Source organism: Thunnus maccoyii, chromosome 3, assembly GCF_910596095.1.
Source record: "Thunnus maccoyii chromosome 3, fThuMac1.1, whole genome shotgun sequence".
NCBI classification, from domain to species: Eukaryota; Metazoa; Chordata; class Actinopteri; order Scombriformes; family Scombridae; genus Thunnus; species Thunnus maccoyii.
In genome coordinates, this window is record NC_056535.1 from 7,620,107 (window position 1) to 7,647,667 (window position 27,561).

Consider the following 27,561-nt stretch of genomic DNA (forward strand, 5'->3'; position numbering starts at 1 on the left):
GCACTGAAAAGTAGGGCAGGGTTTTCCTCTCTCCCTCTTCCTCTCCCTCTCTCCATTGCTCACCCTCTGTGGGCTGATGTAACAGTGTTAGAGCTGAGGCACAGTGTGCCCTCACTGTAACCACTCAGCTGATTACAGGTCTTATGTAAGGAGGGATTGTCGAGAGGAAAATGGGACAGAACATATGAGCCTGTTGCAGAAAAACAACAGCTCCGTGCCTACAAGGCTTTCAAACAAGGTGGCCCTTTGTACAGTCGGCTATAGGCAGAACATTTCCTTCCTCACTATGACTTCACAATCCTCTTACTCATGAGGGAGCAAACTTCTCTGTTGCATAGTTGCAAAGTTCATAAAAGTAGAAATCTGTGGTCTTCTGCAGTCACACAGGTGTAGTTTCGATTGCAGGGCAAGTGAGTCCGATTCCATGAATGTTGTAATGTTTACACAGCAGTGTGTTTTTTACCTGCATGTGGAAATTTCTGTACACATTTGTTTGTGTGTAAGCATGTGCACACCTGTACAGTATATGCATGTATGTTCTCAGCAGGTATGTCTGACTGCATGTAAATCCCAAATCTCGTCTTTGTTTTGCTGTTGCATGTCTGTGTGTGTTCACGTCCCACATAGTCCTCAGTGTCTTACAACTCATATTTAAGTCAATACAATTGACTCTTTATCAATAGTTTTATTTTTTATTGTTTTATTGTTGGCTCTTCCATTCATATATAGGTATATATTTTGTAAATAGTAGCCTAGCTTTTATAATTTCTTGTACTTGCACCGTGCACTGCCTGGGAGTTTGACACAACAACATTTCACTATACAGTCTTGTATGCATATGTGACAAATAAAATCTCTTGAATCTTGAATCTTGAATCTTGGATCAGGGTGCCAGAACCGTGTTGTGCCCAGGGGGCAGAGAGCAGATGGTGTAAAATCAGGTGAGCACAGTGAGGCCTGACAGCTTGTTTTCCTGGCGCTGTGAGAGGAGGGTTATGTAACAGCTTCTAACAGAACCTCTTGCTCTCAAGGCAGTGTAGAAACTACAAGAAAGACCACAAAACAGTGATAAGAAGTGGCAATAAGAAGTTACTAAATAACAGATGACATCTTATACCTTGAAGACCTTGTTCTCTGATCAAAGTGAAATTTCAAAAGAAACATCGCTGGTAACATATAAAAAAGAAAGCAGAGAGTAGTGTATAAACTCTCTCTTCTCTAACCTTTCTTTTAAACACAGAGAAGGGTAAAACACACTGAAATATTGCTGAAAGTAAAGTACATGTTACATGTATTGTCCTCTTCCTTTTTATTTCTCTCCAGCGGTCATTCTTCCAACGTTTAACGGGGGACAACAAATCTGAAAAATTCTTCAAGGTGTTTTATGAGCGCATGAAGCTGGCCCAGCAGGAGATCAAAGCCACTGTGACGGTCAATACTAGTGACCTGGGCAGCAAGAAGAAGGATGAGGAGCCACCAGACAAAGACACACCAGCACGCAAGAAAGGTTAGGGGTCACCAAACCTAACAGAGTAAATGTCGGATCATACTCTCAAGGGAATCACGACACCATTATACTGGGAATAAACCTTTGTTGTCCTTTCATCTGTGTACATGACATTCAGACTCTAAATGTCCTATATATTGAAACTGAAACTGCCACATCATTTATTTAGTTTATTCTTCTTCTGAAGGCATTGATTTCGGTCTTTTAATTCAGTTTTAGGTCATAAAATCTTATGTTTTCACTGGTTGAGAGATCCAAGAAAATACTTTTTTTCACTTTATTTAAGAAAAATAAAGTGAAAAAAAGTATTTTCTTGGATCAGATGATAATTTCTTAAACTAAAGGAAATCTCTCTTCCAGTGAAAACATGTTTCCTTGAAAAAAGCCTTTGTAAATGTTAATGATTTTAAGATTAAATACATGACTTCTTATTCTTTGTAACATTGTATGTTATCTCCAGTAGTTGGTGTTTGACTAACTCGCTTATTCCTGTGGCTAGTCAAAGACGTGCCAGTGGTGGCAGTGGTGACCGAGGAGGTGAAGGAGCAGCTAGTAGAGGCTTCCGCTGTCACCAAGAAGGCCTTCACGACCTACCGCCGCGAGGCTGAAGCAGAAGAGCACCAAGCGGCTGCTGATGGCTCCCCTGTTCCGACGGCTGATAAAGGGCAGGAAGAAGGCGAGATGAGCGTCATTATCACCATCATGCAGCCCATCTTACGCCTCATGCAGCTGCTCTGTGAGAACCACAACAGAGATTTGCAGGTCAGCCATTACTCAAGGGGAATTGTTTGTTATTACACTAGACAACCCCCCACCCCCACTCTGTTTGCCTGCCTGCCCTGGCCCTTCACATGCTAACATTTCCTGACCTGTGTTCTGAATTTCTATCACCACATTCAGTTACACAGAAACGAAACCATGTTGAAAATAGGCACCGTTTGCAGAACTACTTGTTGCAGCTGTTTCCATATCTGGTATGTCTTGGTCTGGTTTCACTATGAGGAGTGTGTTGGTGTTTAGTAATGGCTAGCACAGCAGCCCAGACAGTAAACTTCCTGTCTTGCACTGATTCTGTTTATACATAAACCCAGGCCAGGCCTTCATTAAAGTATAGTTGGCTCGGTGCTGAATCGCTGCGTCTCGCCCGGTCTGACCCAGTGTGGGTGCAAGATATTGATTTACTGCTAGCCATGCAGCACAGATGATCAACGCATTGAGATGTTTCTGTTCCTTCACAACACATTGCACATCACTGCAGTAATTGTCTGGCTGTTGAATAGAATTACATACTGAAAAGTAGATGAGCCGTCACGATTCCTAACTTGATATATTTAATTGTTATTTCAGAGAGAGAGAGAAGACGTTTCAGATTCCCCGAGTAGAAGCTTAAGGGACAGTTTCTGGTACCAAATGTCTCTTCAGACTCTGAAACCATGACTAACCTGCTCAACTATAAGCTGCATTAATCTTTTTTTTTGTCTCCCCCTGAAAATGTGCTGTGTTTTCACTCTGTGGGACGTTTACCATTTTGAAGTTATGCCTCTATTATTTGTAGCTTTAAGAGACATGCGGTGTTGTTAAAAAAAAAAAAAAAAAAAAAAAGATATACCACACTGCCTATATGGGGGATAACATGAGCCCTGAGAAAGAGGCATATGCCAATATGAATCTTTATTTTATCTCCATCCATCTCCAGAACTTTCTGCGCAACCAGAATAACAAGAACAACTATAATCTGGTGTGTGAGACACTTCAGTTCCTGGACTGTATCTGTGGCAGCACCACAGGAGGTCTGGGGCTGCTGGGGCTCTACATCAATGAGAAGAACGTAGGACTCATCAACCAGACTGTGGAGAGCCTGACTGAATACTGCCAAGGTCCCTGTCATGAGAACCAGGTGATACATGTACACACAGAGAAGCAGACATTTAACTATAGTAGTTGGTGTTTAGTGTCTAGTTTGTCTTGTCATTTATCTAACTGTATAAAGCCTTTTTTTCATGTGGATGTTCAAATGTTGTTCTGTTCCACACACTCAAATTATCCCCAGTTTATGTCAGAGTGACCTTTTCATTTCAGTAAACATACTGGTGGTTTTGTTTGGGCCGTATTGTAATTAGTCCTTTTCATGCCCAGCACTCAGCTGCCACACTGAAGCTATGCAGTCGCTTGTCTTTTTCCAACAGTGTAACACCAGCCTACTCTGGGCAGTGTGCCTGTGTTTGTTCTTTGGCATGGATTAGCATTGCTTGGTCTTCTCACATGATGGTGGCATCCTCTGTTCCTGCTGCTGTGGGGTCATTTTATGGCAAGTGTGAAACTGGCATGGCTAAACAAGCAACTGGCTCAATACAGACACTGTTTGAACTGATTTCAATTCCCTCGAACAGTGTTAGAAGGGGGAATGCCAGACTAAACAAAGCTCTTTGTTCATATGTACTGAGAGGAAAAAAAGAAGGAAACTGGTTGAATTATTTTTGTCTGTGTTTTATGTATTTAGTTTGTGTGTTATTAAGTATCTTTGTTATATTGTATCAAGATATTTCCTCCAGACCACTTGGCTGCCACATGCCAGTGTTTAATTTTGGGGAGTGACATGTGTTTGCCAAAATAAACAGTAATTTGTGAGTACAAAGCCAACACTCATGAAACTTGGCCATCAGTTATGAAATGTGGCCTGCCTCATCAGTACATGACTGTGCCAGAGTTTGCAAACTTCATGGAATTTGATTGATATGGTGCACCACAGAAGTATAAAATACCTGTTTTTTTAGCCAATAATTGTTTACTTGATAATATTTTAATCTGGAATGCTGATCAAAGCTGCTGTTAACCAATCAAATTCCAGCTGCCTAAGAGCACAATTTTACTATCCCAATCTTTTTTAAATTTTTGAACAGCAGTATGTTACTGCTATTCAAGAATCATCTTGAGAATTTCTTGGTAAGTTTCCAACTTGGTAACCTGCTGTGACAAATTTTGGCCTTCAATTGCCATTGAATATAATAAAAGAAAATCCTGTGATCTATGATTTTTCAGCCAATATCCAATAAAGAAATATTTTTGCAGTCGTCTTTATAATGGAAATCCAATCTTCCACAAATTTGGTTTGCATAATTTTGTACTGTGTTGACAAATATGTGGCAGAGCAGTTTCTCATTCTGCCTGAATACTACTGATTAGTGCTAGTTTAGTGATATGTGTTCTTATCTGATCATAATTGAATACATTGGTCTGCTGTACTCTATGTTTACAGAAGTTATCAACAAAACTCAAGCAACATCAGAAAACATTAAATTTTACATAAATGTCCTGTTAAACAGGATTCTGCCTTTTAATAAGAATGTTGCTACTGGTTAAAACTGGTCACTCTTCTGTTCCAGTCTATATTTTTATTTATCTTTATTTAATTTGTTCTTCAGAACTGCATTGCCACTCATGAATGCAACGGTATCGATATCATCATCGCTCTCATCCTTAATGACATCAACCCCCTAGGCAAGAAGAGGATGGACCTGGTGCTGGAACTCAAAGTGAGTGATCATCAATGTATTCAATGCTTCTTGATTTGTAACACTTTTATGGTTACATAACCAGTTTGTTAGTCTTTATTTTTCTGTTTAATGGTAATTTTTTTTAACTCCAGTGGAAAATTGTTCACATGACAAAACATCACATCTTGCCAAAGAGAGTTGGATTGTTGAAAATAAGAGTTTGAAAACATGAACATGAGACATGACATTCAAAGTCATACAGGCAGACGTGAATCACTTAATTACAGAGTTACTGTACCAATTACATCACTGATAGTAGTTCTAAAAAATAATAATGTAGTGCAGCCACAGGTTTTTAGGATTATGATTACAGACACACCCATGTGCTATAAACTACTTGGCTAGCTAGAGCTAAGACAAACTCTGTAGCAAATAATTCCAAGAAATCACTAAATGGAAAACGTCTTGGAACACTGTTATTATCATGCCTGATCAGGATGAAGTAAGAATATTTCTCTTTACTAGTCATTGATTTACTGCTTGTGTGATGAGCATCAGGTAGAGAAAATAAACCACGGCTGATCGGTGCTGTTCTCTCTCCTGTTTCATCTTTTCATAGAATAATGCCTCCAAGCTTCTTCTTGCAATTATGGAGAGTCGACATGACAGTGAGAATGCTGAGAGGATACTGTACAACATGAGGCCTAAAGAGCTGGTGTGTGTGTGTTACATCTTGCAAATCATCACAGAATTAAGAAGGATTAAGTGGACATCTATCTGACAGTAGTCTATTTTCTTGCAGGTGGAAGTAATCAAAAAGGCCTACATGCAGGGTGAGATAGAGGTGGAGGAGCCGCAGGAGGGTGAGGATGGAGAAGAGGAGCACTCTGCATCTCCACGCAATGTTGGTCATAATATCTACATCTTGGCACATCAAGTAAGCCACCAACTATCCATAACATTAGCGTGGAGACAGACACACCCATGAGCAAATGCTGTAGCACATAAATGGCCATATAATATAGTACATGTCCAATGGATTTTCAGTAGCCTCACTGTTACTGTATGTTTGTGTCATTTCCAAGGGCTGCTAAAGACATGTGATACCTGCCACTCTACACTCAGCTCCTCTTTTTCAGCCCTCAGGCTGTGCACTGCTCAATAGCAGAGTGTCTGTTCAAACCATGATTTAGGTTAACGCCAACAGTTATGCAACACCTACTGTCAATCCATACCCCGCAGCCTTGTGCTTGAATGAATGGAACATCTTGGATTTAAAGAAAGAATAAATAGCATGTGCTGTACCCCGCTGTTAAATACCAACAATGTTGGCTCAGTGGTGCAAGTTAACACGTGTACATATTTTAAGCAAACCCGGCTGGTAGTAATAGAGACAATCTTTGTGATGATTATCAGTCTGATGATTATCTGTTGAACTGTTATCAATGGTTTGATGTTGTTGTCGTTTCAGTTGGCCCGTCACAACAAGGAACTGCAGGCCATGTTGAAACCAGGGGGGACGTATGGAGAGGGTGATGAGGCCCTGGAGTTTTATGCCAAACACACAGCTCAGATTGAGGTCAGTTGTTGGGTCCATGTCCCAGCTAAACTGTGCCATTTTGGATCTGCTGCTGTCATTTTTGTATTTTATTATTTAATTCACTTTTTTTATATATTCCCACACCCTCACTACTGTATGCCCACTATCTAAGATCTATTGTAAGACGTTTGTGTTAGCCTGAGAAGATTGCAACATGTTTTTGCATTACAGTTGACTTGAGGCATGTGATAGTGTTTTTCTTGGCCCGCTCTTGAGTTTCATTGTGTACCTTCACAGAATGAAAAGCACCTTCGGCATGTTTGCACGTTTTCCTGTGTGAGCTTAATGAGACTAAGGAATGCTGACTGTTGACAGTGTTCTCATCTTAAGTTGTTGGTTCAGTTTATCGCTTTCATAAAGTAAACAACTTTTTTTCTCACTGCAAAGTACATTTTGTAACAATAACCAGTCGGACCATTTGAATTCTTGAAACAGCCTATTTGCATATTAAGTATTAACACTGAGTTTTACAGAAGTACAGCACAGGCTCAAGGTTTTGCCCGTCCCAGTGACATAGGGTGTGTGATTGGTGGCTGCTGCTGTGGTTATGTCCAGATTGTACGGCTGGATCGCACCATGGAGCAGATAGTCTTTCCCGTGCCCAACATCTGCGAGTTCCTCACCCAAGAGTCCAAGCTGCGTGTCTACTACACCACAGAGCGGGATGAGCAAGGCAGCAAGATCAATGACTTCTTTCTGCGCTCTGAAGACCTCTTCAATGAGATGAACTGGCAGAAGAAGCTGCGAGGTACTCAAGAGGCTACTGGTAACACAAACACCGTTCCCTGTGCGTTTTTCTCCTCAACTCTTTATTTCTTAGTGCCTGGTTTACACGCTTTCCTCTTGCATCCCTCCAGGCCCCTGAGGACCCCCCATCCCTCCCCCCTTGACACTTAAGCCCCTTTCAAATATACATATATAAATCTAACAGGAACTTAGTCAAATTTCCCCTACTTGTCATTCTGGCAGTTCCCAACTCATGATCTAATAAGATTTCCCAAAGTCTTCCTCCACCTCACTTGTGATCATAACAAACGGCACAATAAAGGATATGAAGACTTCAGTCACCAACCTTCTAATGTTACAACAGAGATTATACAATTAAAAATGGCAGGACAGTAGATATAAAGGATTGCACTCCTCCCTTGAAGGTATTTCTGTGGTGTCTAACATATTAGCGCTGAAATCAACATGGACAATTCGCTACAATAATAAAAAAAAAACAGACAGCAACAAGGGAAACTACAGCCACACAGTGTCTGGTGATTCCAGGAACTCCAAATATGTAAATACAAATAAAGAAAAATCATAAACATTTAAGACTGTAAGACAGGTCTAATCCATAACTTTAAGTTTCACTTGTTGAACTGTAACTGTCTGCGCCTGAGTAAAACAGGCTTAATTCACAGACATTACACCTCATCATGTTTGATTTATAATAAACAAAAGTCCTGGCTGCTTTGACAACCCGTAGGAATATGGGACAAGCCTGCTGCCTGTGCTCCTTCTATCAGGCAGTCTATGCATAAGGACACAAAATATTCACCTGTTAAATCACACACTATTTAGCCAATCTGTATGAGAACACTCTCCTTCTGTGCCTTTCCCAACTGGCTACTGTTTTTGGCATTGCTCCAATCCTTGGCAATTAGAAAAAACTGTATTCTGTAATGGTCTTGTCATCTGTAAACAGATTCAAAACTTTTTTTCTATACTATTATTAGCTGTAAACAAAACACCAACTCATCCTGACCAACAATGTTGCAGGTTACATGTGTGAAAGGGGCTGCACTCTGCTTCTTTTTAGCTTTGAAGCCTGGAGGGATGGATGCAGAGACAGCATGTAAACCTTGATAAGCAATGTATAAACCTATTTAAAATACAGTACAGCATGACTTAAGTAAAGGTTAAGATGTGATTGCAATATATATTCTGCAAGTTTGTAAATGAATGCTGTGTACAGCCAAGTGGGAGTGATGTCAGATATGTGAGTGTGATGTAGTGGATGATTAACACAATACTTGTAGTCAGAATGTAGAGTGTTGCAAACAATTTGAGGTATGATTACAATGTCATGTTCCCATATTTCTTCTCTCTGAAAAAGAAAAAAATAAGGAAATGGGAGGCAAAAGAATATGTTCTGGCAGGAATTCATGTGGTCAGAGTATTAAGCTTAACACCATCCATCCTTTTTTTAGTTTTGTGCTTCTGTGTAGAATGAGTTGAGGGCGGAAATGGTGAACTTTCAAGCATGAAAGATTGATCAACTAGTGTTTGAGAGGTCATGTTTACATGATTTTTCCCCTGCAGGACAGAGAGAGAACACAATTTGGATGACTTATTTTGTATTCTACACACAAGTGTAGAATGTTGTGTCTGGTCTTGGAAAAACAGAAGCCTGTCCCAGTCTTATTTTAGTTTTAAGGTATTATTGGTATTTCTGCTTTACTGGACAATTAGCAGAGATGGATGCAACATGTGATAAAAGTCAGGATATTGAGCTTAGGGTGCATCTTAGCCAACTCAGTTAGCAGGATGCTCCAAGTATTAATGGGATTAATGGGATTAATGGGTCGATCTGATTAGTCTACCTGCCGGTTTGAGGTCAACTTACATCCACAGATCGAGGCTGGGTAGTGAATGCAGTTTAGCTTCCAAGACAGAAAGTGTGAGATCACGAGCAGGATGCTAGTCTCTTTTCATTTTAATCCATAAACCATAGTTGTGCAGGCCTGAACATTATTTTGAGTTTCCCTTTCAGCAGGGTAGGTCCCTATTGACCCCCTGGCTGATGATGACTGCAGTGAAGTGACTGTTTTTGTTGTTTTGTTTCTCTCTTGGTAGAGGAGCATGTTGTGGCCTGTCCCATGGTCAGGCCTGAAGGCATCTGGTTTGTCTATTGTGTGTTAACACGTGACAATAACCAACTATCTTCTATCTGAATGAATCAGCACAGCTGGATAATTATTCCGCTGTTGCTAACCACTTGTCATGAGTACATTGACTTCTGTTGCTAAAAGTCCCCACCCGCAGTTCTTCTTTTCTAATGAACAGCCTGGCTCAAAATAGCATTGGCCATGATACTGATCTCCTGACCGAGGTCTGAGTAGGCTGGATGTGCGTGTGTGCACGAGCGAGTTTATGCATGCATGTTCATGTGTTTTTTACTCTCCTAAAATTAGAAAATCATTGAGTGTATGTGAAATGTGCATGATAATTGGTTTTGTGTACTTAAATGGATTTAAGTTTTGCCTGACTTTACCCTTCAAAATGAATCCTTTGTTTACAGTTTTAGTGCTTATAATGGCACTTAAAACCATAAAGACCCCTTCTGATTCTGTTTGATTAATGTGTTTCACCCAAAATGTACTAGATTTCTCAAATCACTAAGTAATTAAACACTCAACTTTGGAATGATCAAAATTAAAGCTGAGTTGAAAAAACATGGAAAAATGTTCTCTTTCTGTAGAGACACATGACAGACATTTGCCACTGAGATTAAATACAGACGGGTGACAAATTAAAGGAAAAACCAGTACAGGTCTGAATGCTTGACCTCCACAGTGAGGGGATCTAGTGGCTTTGTTATGCTGTGGGGGACATTTTGCTGGCATGGTTTGGGTCCACTTGTAACCTTAGAGGGAAGGGTCACTGCAAATCAACACAAAGTTGTTCTGGGTCATCACCTTTATCCTATGATGAAACATTTCTACCCTGATGGAAATGGTCTCTTCCAGGATGACAATGCCCCCATCCCCAGGGCACGAGGGGTCACTGAATGGTTTGATGAAAATGATGTGAATCATATGCTATGGCCTTCACAGTCACCAGATCTCAACCCAATTGAACAACTATGACAGTGCTCTGCACCACCATCATCAAAACACCAAATGGGAATATCTTTGGGAAGAATGGTATTCATCCCTCCAGTAGAGTTCAGAGATAGTAGAATCAATACCAAGGTGCATTGAAGCTGTTCTGGTGGCACATGGTGGCCCAACACCTTAACAAGACACTTGTTGGCTTTTCCTTTCATTTGTCACCTGTCTTTATGTTCATCCATCAACATCAACGTCTACAGAATATGAGGGCACATCCCCACTACAGTTAAGACAAAATTAATTCTATAGCACAAAATCTTTGCATGTTGCTCCTCTTTGGTGTGAAACACTGAACAGTCATTTTGTGTTTTACTTTTGCAGTTAACTAAAGTGTTCAGTGAAACCTTTAGACAAATGCTTTCTGGTGTATTGTACATTAAACGTAGAGATGTCTGCAGGATGTTTGGATGCTGCAGTGCCTGTGTTAATATGCATAAATGCCTTGTCCTTCAGCCCAGCCCATCCTCTACTGGTGCTCCAGGAACATGTCATTCTGGAGCAGCATCTCCTTCAACCTGGCTGTTCTCATGAACCTGCTTGTGGCCTTCTTCTACCCTCTAGAGGGTGTCCGAGGAGGTTAGTCTGCTAAAGTCTTCACCTTTTAAACTTTTTCTTTCCTTTAGTCTTTCAACACAGCAGCAGATTGTGTAATGGGGCCCTAATTGATCTCTTGTGTATATGTGCACTGTGATGAATGCAATGAGTCTAAGTATTACAGCACAGGAAATGGGAGTCCATGGTACAAACAGTGACTGTTCAGGCAAGGCCAAGGGTGGGGCGGGAGGAATATAGTACATATTGTGCATTAACAGAAACCTGTACGGCAAAGATGAACAAGAAAAGAAATTGAGTCATGGTTTTGTTAAGCTTTTTATTTTAAGGTCTGGGGGATAGCATTACACCCTTGCACATTTCCACCCTCCGGGTGCAGCTCCTCGCTGCCAGGTTAAAAAAAAGAAAAAACATCCGGTGGCTCAGCGCATATCAGAGCTAGTCTAAACCAGGCAGTGGAGTAGAGGCCAATATCGTAGGTACTATCCTGTGTCAGAAGTTCAGATTGTGTCAGTGAAAAGCTCCTTCCTGATATTTGGACAGGAAAGGGCGTTGTGTCTTTCTGAAACTAACAGATTGGTTGGCACACCTACTTGCCACAGTGATTTTCAGGTGTGAAAATGGCAAATGCTACAATTGCCCTGCAAATTCTATCCTCTACAGTCACTTTCACCTTTGTCCATATCTGAAAATATAACAGTGAACTTAGAAAGGGCCTGCACTTTTGCAGGTTTGAACCTAAGGAGTTGCTGCTCCGACAAGAATTCCAGATCAGTTGTAAGGCCGCGTCAAAGAGCTAAAAAAAATCATAGAAATCGTGCACAACATGAGCTAATCCACTTTGAAAACTGTCTGCAGATGATGGAATGCCATCAGGAGAACATTTGCTTGCTGATTTGACAAATGTGTCCGTGAACACCTACTAATATGGCTTGAGCATTTGCGTCCCAACATTCTTTAGTGTAATCACACATGTATTATGAGCAGCTGGTATGTGATCAGATCACATACGGTAATATGCATTATTAGTGCACGCATGCACAGGGCCTTACAGAACACTCTGTGCTCCCGTGCCTGTGGTTTGGGTGTAGCCTCACACCTCCCTAACCAAAGTGAGTTTCACAACAAATGGAGGTGTGATTAGAATGCAATGCTAGCCGTAGATTTGGGTCTTGAACTGCAGTGCTGTAACAAAAGACCAAGACGGATTTATTCTTAATTAGGTCCTGACCTGTTTATTGATACTGTACCTTTTCTGAGCTTGACACTGACACACGACTTAACATGTTATCCAATTCTTCTTCTCCATATGCATCACCTGTGGTAATTAGGCGTGTGCCTGTGTGTGTACAGACTTATGTAAATACTGTGGTCTCCCCACAAGGCCAGAATCCCTAGCAGAATAGCATAGTACCGTCAATGTGTTTTTAACATTCAAATGACCAACTGTGCAGTTGTACAATCACCTTTCATTGTTCAATGACATGAACACTCATTGTAAACATGAGGATCTTTCATCTTCACCATCCATCCCATATGACGTGAACGGCATTGGATTATACAATGTAACTGAAAATCTACTCTATATAATAATTGGTTTAATCTTTATGGTTCAATGGGTTTAACTATTATCTGTGGTCAGTTCTGAATGATAACTATAGTATAATAATAATAATAATAATAATAGTCATTGATATTTGGATTTCATGATACATTTTTCAGCAAGAACGTTTCAATAATTTGCCAACCCTGAACCATTTCAGATGCTAGATGTAATACCAAATAAAGTTTAATGTATATGTATAAAGTGCATAGAGCTAAACAATTCTCCAACATTTGGTGCGGCCAGAAAAACCAAACTTTTTTACAAAGGCATGGAGTGGCAAAGACAAAAAAACAGAGGTAAATCAGCTTCTTTGTTAGATCTACATATTTGACCTTGTTCCCCACACCATATTAACCCCTGGTCAGTTCTGTCATGTGGCCTAAATTTACAGATTAAGGTTGGGAAAATCTGTCTGGAGTTGGGTCACAAGTTGTAACAGACAACTTCAGAGAGATAAGTTATTCCTGTGTGACAGGAGTTTTTTCATAAACCAAAGGAAGAAGTGACAGTCATGAGTATGTTTTTACTTGCGGTCTCAGTTTTCTGTTTGTTTTGCTGTCTCTGATTCCTTTTCTTTTTTTTTCTCAGTTCTCCTTGAGTGCAGTATTTGTGGGGATGTGAAAAGCCATGGCCATTAAGGCCTCCATTGTTCCAGAGCAGAGTAGCAGAGAGAAGACACACATTGTGATTCACATAAACTTTCAATTGTTCTGTCTGGGGTCAAACGGCGAGGTCCCTTTTGTTTGAACTTCCTTGCAGCGGTATAGAAGAGACAAAAAAAGAGGTTGTTAGCCTAGCTCCAGAAACTGCATGTGGTTTTTCAGTGTCAAAGGTCTTCTGAGAGCTTAGCAGTTCATTTCAGAACATGTCAATTAGTGCAAGATAGGTTAAGTAATGTTGGTTTAAAATTGAAGCCAGTTATCAAGTGAAAAGAACAACATCTCTGCCACTGTTAAATTGCACAATGGTGAATATTTGATGTCTACACAGATGCATACACTCACATTCTGTCCTGGATTCATATGACCTCAGACATTTCTTGTTAATATTCAAGCCAACTGCCTGAAAACCTCAGATAAACCACAGTGTTCCAGGGAGCTTAATTTGGGTAGCATTTACTAAAAGTTTTATAACTTTAAAAAGCATGCATAATAAGCAGATTCTATAGATACTTAAACCATAAAATCATTGTAAACATTATTGTATCAGCTGCACAACTCACTCATATGTCTGTCAATGGATGTTTCTTCTAGGTGGTTTGTTTGAAGAGAGATTGTGGTTGGGAACTCTTCCCAGTAGTGGACAGATGTGCTGAAATCCTAGAAATAAGCATAACTCCAGGCTGTGCAACTTCTTTAGGGTAATGCTGTGGTTCAAGTCTAGTGTGTGTTTGTATGAGGTCAGGTAATTCTTGACCAGTAGTAACAATGCCAGAGCCTCCACATTGTCATAGTTGCTGCTTTAATGCGACCATGCAAGTAGTAGCAGACAAACAGTGGGGCTACAGGTCAGACACCCGTCAATAATAAGAGTAACGTTGATTTGCACATTAAAATCTTACTTATTCCCCTTGCAACAAGGCTGTATGTAGAATTTACTGTGGTTTAGTGTAAGTATTCAGAGTTCAGTCTCTCTTGCAGCTGCAGAGTAAGCAAGTAAGAGAGATGAATGGTCTTAGACTGTAGGTGTGTGACGTCCAAGCCGCTGTGTCTGGGTTGGCTGCCAAGTCTCATTGCCTGGGCGGCTTGTTACGATGCAGTACCCAGGACCATCCCTGATGAATTTAGCTGGAGCCAAGTTTATTTTTAGCCAACCAAGGTTATGTAACGAGTACCTGTCATGTGATCTGTACACAGAGAGGCGAGAAGAAGAAGGCCTCAGAAAGGAAGGGATGGAGGGAGACATGAGAGTCTTCTTGGTGCCTCAAAGAAAAGCAAACCTGACTGAACTCCTTTCCAACTTGATAAATGCATTCATGTGTTAACACAGAGGAATTAAATTACTGTAACTATAACAAAGTCATGCAGCATTTCCCCTACATGCTGGTCAGGTCTTGGCAATGAGCTGGTGCCTGGTGAGCTCATGATAATGCTTTGCTGACCTACAATGATTGATGGGGATTTTAAACTGTTGTGTAAAAACCTACACACACACACACACAGGTCTTGTTACAAGTTTGATTATATCATTGCAGAACTGTTGGGTTCATGACTGAAACCGCTAAGGTATCTTTGTCTTGGTTGCACATGGAATCCATCAATAAAACATTTGTAGATGATATATACTGAAGGTCAGCTTAAATTCCTTCACTTGGCATTTAACTTGGTCTATTTACCTCTTCTTCATGAAGAATTATAATGGCGTAAACATGTTTTGTGAAAAAAGAAGCATGAGGACTGAATAACAAACCCTGTCCACCCCATTTCATGGCATTGAACTGATAACTGTTCTACAAATTTCCGAAGCACATTTATAAATGAATACATATGAAAGTAGGCCTTGCTGAAAAGAGAGTGCATGCTCATCATACTTTTGCTGCAACTACAAAATTGTGCATTCATATTGATGTCAGAGTTCTTTTGAATATACAAAGAAGATAAATTGGAGTGAAGAGATTTATAGGTACATTTTCATATAATGTTTTCACATATTTTTCCTCAAATGCTTTAAGACATGTTGAAATGTAGTGTACAGTTGTAGAGGAGTGATATGTCTTACCCTTGAGTAACTGAATTAGCTTCTTGATGAAATGGTGAAAAGAGAAAAATACTCCTCATTTACTTGTAATAGTTGGCTACATCATTAATATTGATTGGAAAAGCTCACACCCCTCTCCCAAATGTGACCCCCCTCATCCTCAGGTACCCTGGAGCCTCATCTGTCTGCCCTGCTGTGGATGGCCATGCTGGTTTCACTAGCCATTGTCATCATCTTGCCTCAGCCTCACGGCATCCGGGCACTCATTGCCTCCACCATCCTGCGCCTGATCTTCTCTGTAGGCCTGGAGCCCACATTGCTGCTGCTTGGGGGTTTCAACGTAAGTGTGAATCAGTGTGTTCAGATAGGCGATGACCATTTGTACAGAAATTCTCTGCCATGTCAGAGCCAGATATGCTTTAATACCCAGTAGATGTTTGACTGGAATTTATCTTGGAACGAGGCACAGTCACATGCCACACATTAACTAAACATAAAACTTATTGATACAAGACTAATATGTACACAGTGCAGGAACACAGCAGCTCCCAGTAGTGTAGAGCAACATCAAGTATTCACATTCAAGATTTCACATTCAAGTAGACATGCGGGCACACTAGTTTAACAGTTGATGTGGTATTATATAATATAAATGTCACTCATAACAGAGATTTCCCACCACTTTGGCAGTCAACCTCATCCATTTTATTTTTAGTTGTCTGAACAAAGAGCATTTGAAAATCTCATCCAAAGACAACAACAGTACTACTACTGTGTAATCCTTCCTTTCTCCCTTTAAAAATGCTATACATTATCATGATCAGGCTGCTGTCTCTACATGTTGTCTCTGTTGTGTCTATTGTTCTTAAGTTATGTAATAAAGTCATCTTCCTGATGAGCTTCGTTGGGAACCGTGGAACATTCACACGTGGCTACAAAGCCATGATCATGGATGTGGAGTTCCTGTACCACCTGCTCTACCTGATTATCTGCTCCCTGGGGGTCTTCGTCCATGTCTTCTTTTACAGCCTGCTAGTGCGTGAGCACACACAATACATCCAATCTAATCACCAAATCACCAAATAAATATAGACACCCAAGGCACTGGTATATTAACAATAATGTCCAACTTGTCCTGAATAGAAATGACAGCATAGTGTACCATTTTTTACATTTTTAATTTGTACTGTAACACAGAGAAACAGAAGATAAAAATTATATTTAGATGCCATTTGATTGGCTATAAAAGTTCAGATATTATCCACTAACCTCATTTAACCATGAGATTTTGGCAAGGAGATTTAAACAAAGGCAATGGTCCAAACAAACAATGTGTCTTATGTACACTGTGGCCTTTATTAGCTGACATGCTCACATCTACACCCACACACTTCTCTGTTTTTCATTCACAAGCTTAACACACACATATTGTACACACATCTTTGTATGTGTCCTCTTTCCAGCTCTTTGATCTGGTTTACCGAGAAGAGACCTTGCTCAACGTAATAAAGAGTGTGACCCGCAATGGCCGCTCCATTGTTCTGACAGCTGTGCTGGCTCTTATCCTCGTCTACCTCTTCTCCATTGTGGGCTATATCTTCTTCAAAGACGATTTCATTTTGGCTGTCGACAGGATACCCAACAAAACACTAGGTACATTGAAGTACAAGTTTCTTCTCATTCTCTTACGGGGACCAACATAAATTACTTGCCCTCCCTGACCCAGACAGCCAAGAGACCGATACATGGAATGTTTTTCTGCAGCATAAACACACACATTGGATGTTTGTGAAAATATACTGAATGTAGTCAAAGTGCATCTAAGAAATACAAAAGGAAGACTAGTTATAATGCTATGTGTACAGTTTAATTCACAGGCCTTTACTTCTACAATTATGATTGCCTTGATTTAGCATTACCTTCAGTCTGTGCATAATATAAAGGATGTCATCATTAATATGCAATGTGAAAAAATAATTGCCAACATGCCTTGTTTCCAGACCATGGAGCCAGTATGGTAGGAGAGTTCTTCTCTGGTGGAGTGTGTCAGAAAGAAAATGGGGAGAACTGTTCAGCAGAAGCTGTGATGGATGGTAAGTAGACAAAAGTGAAAGCTAACTATGTAAGCTAAGTGCGTGTGACTGGGCTGGAGGTTGAGTGTCAGGGTCGAAGGGTTCTTTCAAGTTTGAAGCCACGTGTTTGTGCATGCATGTCTCTCAAGAGATTCCCATGTGTTTGTGTGTAACTGCGTACTTGTGTCTGTCTGTCTATGTGCGTACTTGTATGTGTGAGTATGTAAAGGTCTTTATGTCCTCGCAGATGACTCAGCCAGAGAATATTCGTCCTACTGAGCTGTAAATCTGTGCGGCCGGGTGGTCATGGGATTAAACCTGGCTGGGCCAACTGAGGGCTTTCAGGGAGCATGGTGAAACACTGGGGGTTTAGACTCCTTGTTTGTCTCATGGGACCAAGCCTAAGATGTGATGTAGGGGCCCAGGGTTGAAAGGTCAGGGATTAATTACCATCAGGTACAAGTAGGTCGATGGGTCCACTCAGCAATGGCACAGAGGGCTTCTCACCACAAACAGCGAGTTCTTGCAAACCTACTGACCTTGATGTGAAAAGCCTCCAATCAAAGATGAACACATGCACCACCTTAAAATTGATTAACCAACCATGTCGAATCCTCGAACTGCCTGTGTCCTGACCTCGTCTAGGCTTCGCTATCCATCACCACCAAGCTGGCTAATTATTGGTAGTCTGGTGACTTGTTTTTGTGTGAATAGCTTGAAAAAATTCCCAGTATCGTAATGCCCTCAGAGACCCCTGATGGGGCTGGTTCAGTAAACCAATAATAGAATGTGTTTTTAACAATGAAATCATATGCATATTGTGTCATTAGTGGAATATATTGAAATTCTTCTATTTTTAGTGTAACTGTTTCCTCAGTGACTTCCTCTTTTTTATGGGTATATGTTTAAAAGCAATATGTGGGCAGGTAACAGCAATGTAGCTGACTTCAGCCTATACAGGAAATGAATGCCTGACAGTCTTCATGTTTCTATAGCTTCCCTTGCCATCCAACCATCAGCAGTGGTGATAGAGGACAAAGAGCGGACATGTGACTCCCTGCTGATGTGCATTGTCACTGTATTGAGTCACGGCCTAAGAAGCGGAGGAGGTGTTGGGGACGTCCTGCGGAAGCCTTCCAAGGAGGTACAATAAACAGGAACACAACAAGAAGGACAAAAATCCCATCCAAGCGAAGTTTAGACTGAGAGTGTATTAAAACAGTATCGTTAAATGTACAGAATAATCCTTTTTTTCTCCTTTTGGCTTTAAAACTGTAGCCTAAACATAGACATCTTCCTCAACTCTTACACTGATACCAACAAAATGCAATACACATCACGCATGCTTGCACAATCGCCCTACCACACACACAAAGATTGAATTAAGTTAAAATTAAATTAAAGTAAACTGGTATGAAATCTTAAAAGGGTATTTTTTGTTTTAATGAGGCCATGAGAGAATCACCATGATATGTATTTAATTTTCTCTAACTTCAAAAAGTACATACTGTGTTTAAAAGATATGCTCTGCTAGAAGGCCAAAGAGTTTGCATGTAGGACTTTCATAACCCCAAACATGCCAGAAAAGGCATTAATGGTACTTATCCAGGATGAAGACAAGCTTGTGCACAACCACAACATGTGTTAGATCTGCAGCTTGACCCATAGAATGAGGGCATGACTCATACATACTTGTACACCTCAGTTAGCTTAACATTTATGTGAATTCTCATGTACTGTTTTCAGTTATGCCACATTTTGTTTTACATACAAAAGTGACACATGTACAGCTGGATGGTGCACTGTATGCAAAGAAGGAATTATGAGTCAGTCCCATGTGCTACCCCAGTAACAGCTGAAAAAATAGATATAAACGGGGTCCGCATTTTCATAAGCATAGCCTTTTTCCACCTCAAGGTAAATTTGATCTTTTCAAGTTTTAAACAAAACTTTAACATGTGATATATTTTAGCAATGAAACTTGACATCTTACTGCTTAAATGTTAGATTTTAAATTTTAGAATTTATTTTAATTATATTTTAAGATTCTGTTTTAAGTTTTCAAAATTACTCAACAAATCAGTGTCTGTATGCACATATATATGTTGAGTTTATAAGCTAAAATCTTGGATAAATATTACTTATAAATAAATAAAACTATTAATATACCTAATTTAGTGGATGTCCCATCTAAAATCAGAATCTGTTTTTCATATAATTCCAGTTTTTAATAAAATGCTTTCTAGTTTATCCTTCTTGTAAGCATATCTGCAAATGACTTAGATACATTTTACACATAGCTCCAAATAAGAAAATAAATACTATAATGGTTCATAGTCAAATAAGAGGTTTGAGACCATTTCAGAAAGCAGACTTGTGTGAGTAATGGGGTTTAACAAGATGAAGATTCAAGCTCTGTGACCTACTGTACATTGATCTTGTAACCTGGGCTTATACTGACATTATAGTGTGACAGCAGCTCAGACTGTTATTACTCACATGTTTTCTTCCTTCTTGTCTTCAACAGGAGCCCCTTTTTGCAGCCAGAGTGATCTACGACCTACTCTTCTTCTTCATGGTTATTATCATTGTACTCAACCTCATTTTTGGTGTCATCATCGATACATTTGCTGACCTGAGGAGTGAGAAGCAGAAGAAAGAGGAAATCCTGAAGACAACATGTTTTATTTGCGGTGAGGAATCAAACAAATACAAACAAATTTAATATTGTTCCGTGAGGTGATATTGCAAATCAAGTTTAAGTTTCATTTTTACAGACAGCTGGATTGATTTCTTGGTCACATTGTTCATGACTAGAGCTATTCTGCCTACTCTGCACTTAAAACTTGTCAACATTATGGGAATGTGACTCATGACCTTTGACACTTATTTTCCTGTCTTTTTCCCATCATTGTTGTATATTAGACTTCCTTCTTAGAAATCAATAAAACGGAAATGTCTCGCAGTTACATTCATGTCAAAGCTGCACGCAATACTTGATGCTGTGCCATATGGTATTAGTTGCACATTATAATCAGCAGGTGTGAATGCTGATGTTTGCAGATGGTGACGGAAATCGAGTGAAATTAAGCGAAGGGTCTGGTCTTAACCCGCTCTTGTATAAGCGTAAGGCTGCTGTGTTGCAGCTTCGCATCATGGCTCGTTGCAAAATGGGGGCTGTTTTTCTGGGTAGTACAACCAACGAAACGCCTCCTCTTCCCAGAATGAATAGTTAGTCATGGCAGGTGCTGCTGTGGAGGAGGAGTGTTTCTTCCTGTTGCCATATGGGTCTTGACCATGTCAGACTGTACACTCCCTCAGGCCTCTTCCATCACTAAACAATCAGTTATTGCTGTTGCATCTGAACAGTTGTTGGTCAGTTGTGGTCATTCTTATTGCTTAATGTTTTGTAGTTCTATAAAGGGTTATTCTTCTTTTGCAAAAGCATGCAATATAAGAAGGTATATGAATGGCAGGGCATAATGTGGTGTAACAAACAATACATGTTTATTTTTGGTAAATCTCAACTCATTTGTCTGCCCATTACCTCGTGACCCCATTTCCTCTTGCTTTTTTCCATCAGTCATCTTCATTTAGGTCACAAGAACAATTGTCATGTTTCCACACAAACTGTATTTCTTCACTCTTCCAAAGAAATGTACATGTGTGTGTGTGTGTGTGTGTGTGTGTGTGTGTCTGTGTGTGTGTGTGTGTGTGTGTGTGTGTCTGTGTGTGTGTGTGTGTGTGTGTGTGTGTGTCTGTGTTCTTCTATGTGTGGGGTTGTATCTTTTCATTCGCAGGTTTGGAGAGAGACAAGTTTGACAATAAGACAGTTACCTTTGAAGAACACATCAAAGTTGAGCACAACATGTGGCACTACCTGTTCTTCATCGTCCTTGTGAAGGTCAAGGATTCAACAGAATACACTGGTCCAGAGAGCTATGTGGCCGAAATGATCAGGGTAAGAATGTTGTCATGCACAGGCATATAGCTTTTTAATTGTTCAAACTTCCTTCATACAATGAAAGCCTTCAAATCTACACTGCAGAGTCTATTATAGGTATACTGAGTGTGTGTGTATATACATATGTATATTCTAGCTCTCAAAATATAGCTCTGCCCACCTTGTTTGCTACTACAGGTAACAATTCATGTGTGCCTCAAAGACTACACAAGCAGAAGCACTGTGCAGTGCTGTATCAGTTACTGTTGTGGTCTTTATTGAGGTTAACCTTCAATCCTGAACAACATGGGAGGAGTTTTTTTGACTTCAGCAATCAGGTTCTTATGGTTTGCACAGGGTTGATTACTGCAGCCTTTTTATTTCTCTGCTCCGGTGTTAGGCAGGGTTTTTTTTCTTGTTTTGTTTTTACCTCATCTGCCCCAGAGTACTGCAGAGGACTGCATTATGTAATCCCTGCCTCCATGACCTTGAATTCTTCCAAAGTATTATCACATCAGTCAGCTTTGTGAATGGAGAATTAACATTCAAACAGAGTCTGTCTTTGGCATAAAATGTGTTAATCCCCCGAAGCAGACATTCCTTGCTTTAATCAGTAAAAACACACACACACACACACACACACACACACACACACACACAAAATCAAACACACACAGGTCTCACCCTGCACATCGCCTAATGATCGCACTTAGGCAGACCAGGGCATAGCCTTGTGATTTTAGTATTTTTTGCAGCAGTGTGAGGATATTTTATACTTTCATGAGTTTCTTTTTTAGTAAGTGTTTTTAAATGTTGAATTGAAAAACATTACTTCCAACAAAGTGATTGAAACTGATTTTTTTTTTTTTAAAACAAAAAAAGCAAATCAAAAACTGATGCGAGTATATGATACTAGTTATATTATCATAAAAAAGTTCAAATCAGAACTATTAAGTATTTGTTTATTTGGCATTAAAAACTCGAAACAAGGGATCACATCAGATACATACGTCAATACAGTGCTCTTTTCATATCACAACTGATTCAACCAAACAACATCTGGAAATTTGTTCAAATAAATAAAAACCAAAGAAGATAATTGGTTGATTGATTTGTTTATTGCATCATACTTGTAGCCTGTGAGCAATTACGAAGCAGTTTTAACTGCTAAAGGAAAGCCCCTTCTTCTGAAGTGGTTGCTTCCCTGACGCACTTGCGCTTCTGTCAGTTTCTGACACAGTTTCTCATTAGATGCCACTGAGCCCACTCCGTTGCCCTTTGCCTTGATCGGCTACATTCAGTCTTGTGAGGAACCACCTGATTTGGGATTAACCCCCATCCTCTCTCCTATTAACCTTGCACCCTGCAGAGCCTAAATGAGTTTGTCAAGGGTGCATTCTGACCAGCAGGTTTTAGAGGCAGGCAGAGCAGTGAATGCACACATGGTGTGGAAGACCCCACTGACCCGTCAGCTGACCCAGTCATCCTTAACATTAGCTCTCAGATTCACATGCAAGTGTTTGATGCAGGGCCTCCGTGTCCTGTTGTTTAAGTGATCTGCAAAGATTGCAGTGTTCACAGAGCTTCCCTCCTCTTAACGTATTTACTACTTCATCCGTGAAGATTATGTTTCGGATTTTTATTCAGTCATGTTACATGCAAGGGCTATATTTTTTCAGCACCCTTTTTTTGTTTTGTTATTGTTGTTATTATTAGTATTATTATTATTATCATTATTATTATTAATTATATTCAAAAACACAGCAATCATGCATGAATACACTTTGAAATGCGTAAATAATTTAAGATTAATTATTTTTGCAAGCTTAATGCTCTGTATTCAGCACCTGTCTTACTGTCTTATCATCTTGCTATCTATCAAGACGCATATTGCAAACACAAATTTCTAATGGAGTTTAGAAGTAGCCATACTCTTAGTGTTTGTATGCCATACTCTTTCCCCATCATAAATGACACAAACTTTACTCAGTGTGTTATATGCTGTGGTTTTATTTCACTTGTTGTATTTTATTTATTGAATTTAAATGTAGTTAAATGTTATTTGACCCAGACTATATGTAACATTGTGTTGAGCAGTACAGACATGTATAAAGGTTCACAAAGCATAATGAAACTCAAACAAATTGTAAGACAATGCAAAAATAATTTGGGGAGAGTAATTTTCTCCCCATATTATGACAACATTATGTCTAACTGAATTACTGATGATATACCTCTATCAATGTGCACTAATGCTTTTACTAAATCTTGCTGCTGTATTTTATGCAGTTTAATTCTGATTGATCCTACAGTATTTCCTAATTATTTACACCAGAGACAACATCTGGAAGTTCTGTTTCTTAAATCTGTACTGTCTCTCTCCCACTGTGTTTCAATTTATTTGATGCTGATGGAAGAAGCATCAGGACAGAAGGGGGTGTAGAAGTCAGACTACTCTGACAATGACTGGGACTGACGTCAATGGTGGAGGGCTCTGAGTGACTTGTCACGTCTAAGGTGTAAAAAGATGACGCATGGTTCACACTCATTGCTCTAATTCTTATTGCGTCCAATACTACAAGACAGCAGTAGCCCTATGAGCTGATTTGAAACATTCGTCACCACAAACACTCAAAATCCACAAATGAGTATAGTAAAATACACCTAAACAATATCTGCCTGTTTCTGTTCACATGTGTAAAGATTTTTTTCATCATTTATTTGCATATTTATTGACTGAGTGGGCTGCCAGCTTGTCAGGTGGCTTGTGGCATGATTGTGACGTTTTCTGTTGCTGTTTTAACCACAGCGCATCCTGTTTCTCTGTCATGGCCCGTGCGGTTTTAATAATGAAAAATGTACTTCCGTCATTTCCATTGAACCAGCATGATGTGAAGTCTTAAGTCGTGGCTGCACTTCTCAGTTTACTGGAAGTGCTTTCATTTGTAAACACTGGGGATGGAAAGAAGGCAGGGCTGTTGATGACGGAGTCGTCAAACAAACACACGTGTGACTTTGGCTGGCAGGCAGAATCCAAAACGGGGAAATGACCTCCGTCATGTTTTTTACATGATACAGATGTGTGGGAGACAAAAGACTGAAATTAGTTATTCAAATGTTATATTTCTCACTATTTAACCTCTGACATACTTGTTAGACAAATAGAAAGGACGGAAACTACATATTTCCCATATTACATATAACGGATGTTGCAACATGTGTTTGTTAAAATATATAATATATAATATATAAAGTATATTTAGAAAAGCCGGGACTGTGTTCAGACATAGTAAGTGTATTTGTGTTGGCAGGGAGGGGGCAAGTAAACTAGGTAAACACAGCCTCTGTCTTTTTGCATTCAGGAAGTGGAACTTGCACAGCAGTTCTCACCTCCTTTCAGAATGAGTATGTGCTGCTCATTATCTTAGTGTTGTGTGATTCCCCTCAGGCTGCCGTCTGACCCAGGACTGGTTTGTGGTTTGGACGGCCACCTCACTCGCCCCTATGTCTCCAAATCAACCACTGAAACCAAGGGACTTTTCCAGCCTAGTTCCTCAGCACTGCACTCTTTCTACCCAGTGACCTTAGTGGCTGTGCAGCATCCTCTGTCTCATTCATGCTGCATTAGGACTGATGCTTATCTAATTAAGGGCACATGACAGTGACATGGGTGTGTGGGATGTGTGTTTATGTTGTGAAGAATTAAACATGGATGCGTTCACATGACTTTGGCTAATTTGGAAGCAGGTTCAGACAGCGCACAATAACAATGGCATGTGGTGGTCAAGTGCCGGAGGAGATAGAAGCATGAAAGAATGTAGCCGAGTGGCCTCGTTCGAACACAACAACCCCTGAGGTGGCTGCTGGATTTCATGTCACTGTGACTTTTGCATATGTAATAAAGTAAAGTGCATTATAGTCACAATAAATACTACTAACATAACTTAAAATACTACTGTACTACTATATATTAATTATATTAATCAGTTAAACTTTTATTTTCCAGTATTTTTATTAAATGCTACCATTTTTAAGTTACAACATTCTGCCCTGGCTGTTTTGGTGACATCTGCAGTGATTCGTGGTATCAGCAAATGTGGTTTAACACTCATGGTCCATGACTCCTGGCAGCAGCAAACATGTTTTGAGCAGCAACTTTCTGCTGAAATACATCAGAAAGGCAATTATGTATCTGTTTACAGTGCAGCCAAATAAACTCACATTGTTTAAATGAAGAAGTCAATCAATTTCTACTGTGATCTTGATTTCATGCTGCACACAGGGTTGTTTTCTTTTGTTTGTTTGTTTGTTTGTTTGTTTGTTTGTTTGTTTGTTTGTTTGTTTTTACCAAATTAACGCATTTAATATGAACTAGCATTCAATAAAGAGTTGAGTTTGCAACAGCAGTAACTTAATACAGTCCTAGTACATCTGTAGAAAGTGAACAGTAAACAGTGAGGCTGATAATAATCAGATCAAATTAAAAGCAGTAAGGCTGTATTACATGCATGCATTGTTTCCTGTGAACCCGTCGAGTGTATGAAGGCAATTTGAATTGAGCTAAGGAACGGCCGACCCTGCCACTAACAATGAAAACTACTATAAAAAGACGAAATTACTGAATGTAAATAGATGGAATGGCTGTTGTTAAAAAAATGTTGACCATATATAGTTTAAAAAACAAGGTTGATCTTTTTTTGGAAATTGTAAGGATTCTTAACTGAATTTTTTATTTTTTGTTTTTGCTTCATTATTTTATCAGACATATAATAGTAATAATAATAAGAAGAAGAATCAGACCTTTTTGAATAATCCCACTCCTCCCACTAGGTGAAAACCCTTGTCTGTTTATAACCAGAATTGCTGGCCCATCAGTTTATGCCATCAGCCACATTTTAACCGTTTGTGTCCACAGTATACCAAACTTCAACACCCCAGCCTTCAATCAGATATGTCAAATTGTGAGGTCAAACTTTGAAACAATGCATTAAACAATCTGTTCTAAAATTTTAAAAAAGGCCGTTTCACTGACATATGTGCATGAAAAGCATTCACTGGCAATTAATAGCTCCTTTACATTCTGACTTTGCAGCAGTTACTTCAGAGCTATAAAAGAAATGATCAAATCTACATGTTAAAACTTGGTGTTTCTCGGTTGCCGCAAACACTACCTAAAGTTCTCCTTCATACAGGAGATACTGTGCAACATCTCCTCAGGACAAGTCGCTGCCACAACTGATATCTTAAAAAAATAGTCAAATTCTAACCCTCCACCCCACACCTCAAAAACCTTATCTGACACCCAACTGCAGCGGGTCAGCAGTTCCAGCTGCTGTGGTTAGTTAAACAGCTTATTACAGCTCTTGTCTGTGGCTCGCAGGAGAACTCAAGAGTCGTGTGTTTATCTCAGCGCTGCATGTGAGGTGATGCATGTACAGTCAAATGAGGAAGTTTGTTTCTCCATCTTAGCTTACAGATTTTTGTACTTTTTCCAGTTTTGTCATATGTATATTAATGCTAGACGTGACAGAGAGACATCACTGACAAGTGAACCGCCTGTTGTAAGTGATTTCAAGAATGCCCTCATATCCCATGTGATTCTAATATGGAAAGTCCCTCATGATTAGTTTGATTCCGCTTTTAGAGTAGGCTTTAAATCACTGCACACAGTCAAAGAGACAAAATGGGGTTCTGGAGAAAAACACAAATCAAATAGGGCTTGCAGTTGTAAACACTTGAAGGCGTTTGTGTTTATAATGTCTGAGGCTTTTTCCACTGCATCTAAAGATAATGATTAGATCAGCTTATAGGAGGAATTAAATTTAAATAGAAAAATATTAATTTCCTAGAAAATTGCAGAGCTTACAGCATATTTTAGGAAGTGCTGTAAAGGATGTAATAAATCAATTTGATTATGTTTTGATATACTGGCCTTAACTGCCCAGTTTTCTGTTTACCAGGAACACAACTTGGACTGGTTCCCACGGATGCGAGCCATGTCCTTGGTCAGCAGTGATGCAGATGGGGAGCAGAATGAAATCAGAAGCCTGCAGGAAAAACTGGAGTCCACCATGAAACTGGTGTCCAACCTCTCAGGCCAGCTGACTGAGCTCAAAGAACAGGTGACACTGACAGAGCTAAAGACCAGCTTTGATGTCTCTGACTTTATCATGGGAAAAAACATGAAGAGTGAGAGACGAGTTTTTCTA

At 39.7% G+C, this 27,561-nt stretch overlaps 1 protein-coding gene across 11 annotated transcripts in view; it reads left to right on the forward strand.

Annotated features, from left to right (window-relative positions):
• itpr1b (inositol 1,4,5-trisphosphate receptor, type 1b) overlaps positions 1–27,561 on the forward strand; it is an 87,332-nt gene that overhangs the window by 56,992 nt on the left and 2,779 nt on the right. For 8 of the 11 annotated variants that reach the window (XM_042404534.1, XM_042404576.1, XM_042404542.1 and 5 more), the window contains 17 exons: positions 1,324–1,507; positions 2,007–2,269; positions 3,204–3,404; positions 4,930–5,040; positions 5,621–5,716; positions 5,804–5,938; positions 6,473–6,580; positions 7,157–7,388; positions 10,936–11,058; positions 15,502–15,677; positions 16,208–16,372; positions 16,801–16,990; positions 17,338–17,430; positions 18,405–18,553; positions 19,937–20,102; positions 21,210–21,370; positions 27,313–27,474. In XM_042404534.1, coding sequence (XP_042260468.1) covers positions 1,324–1,507; positions 2,007–2,269; positions 3,204–3,404; positions 4,930–5,040; positions 5,621–5,716; positions 5,804–5,938; positions 6,473–6,580; positions 7,157–7,388; positions 10,936–11,058; positions 15,502–15,677; positions 16,208–16,372; positions 16,801–16,990; positions 17,338–17,430; positions 18,405–18,553; positions 19,937–20,102; positions 21,210–21,370; positions 27,313–27,474 — 2,715 coding nt within the window. The remainder of the gene's footprint in view (positions 1–1,323; positions 1,508–2,006; positions 2,270–3,203; positions 3,405–4,929; positions 5,041–5,620; positions 5,717–5,803; positions 5,939–6,472; positions 6,581–7,156; positions 7,389–10,935; positions 11,059–15,501; positions 15,678–16,207; positions 16,373–16,800; positions 16,991–17,337; positions 17,431–18,404; positions 18,554–19,936; positions 20,103–21,209; positions 21,371–27,312; positions 27,475–27,561) is intronic. The other 3 variants (XM_042404561.1, XM_042404615.1, XM_042404626.1) reach the window with 1 other exon arrangement.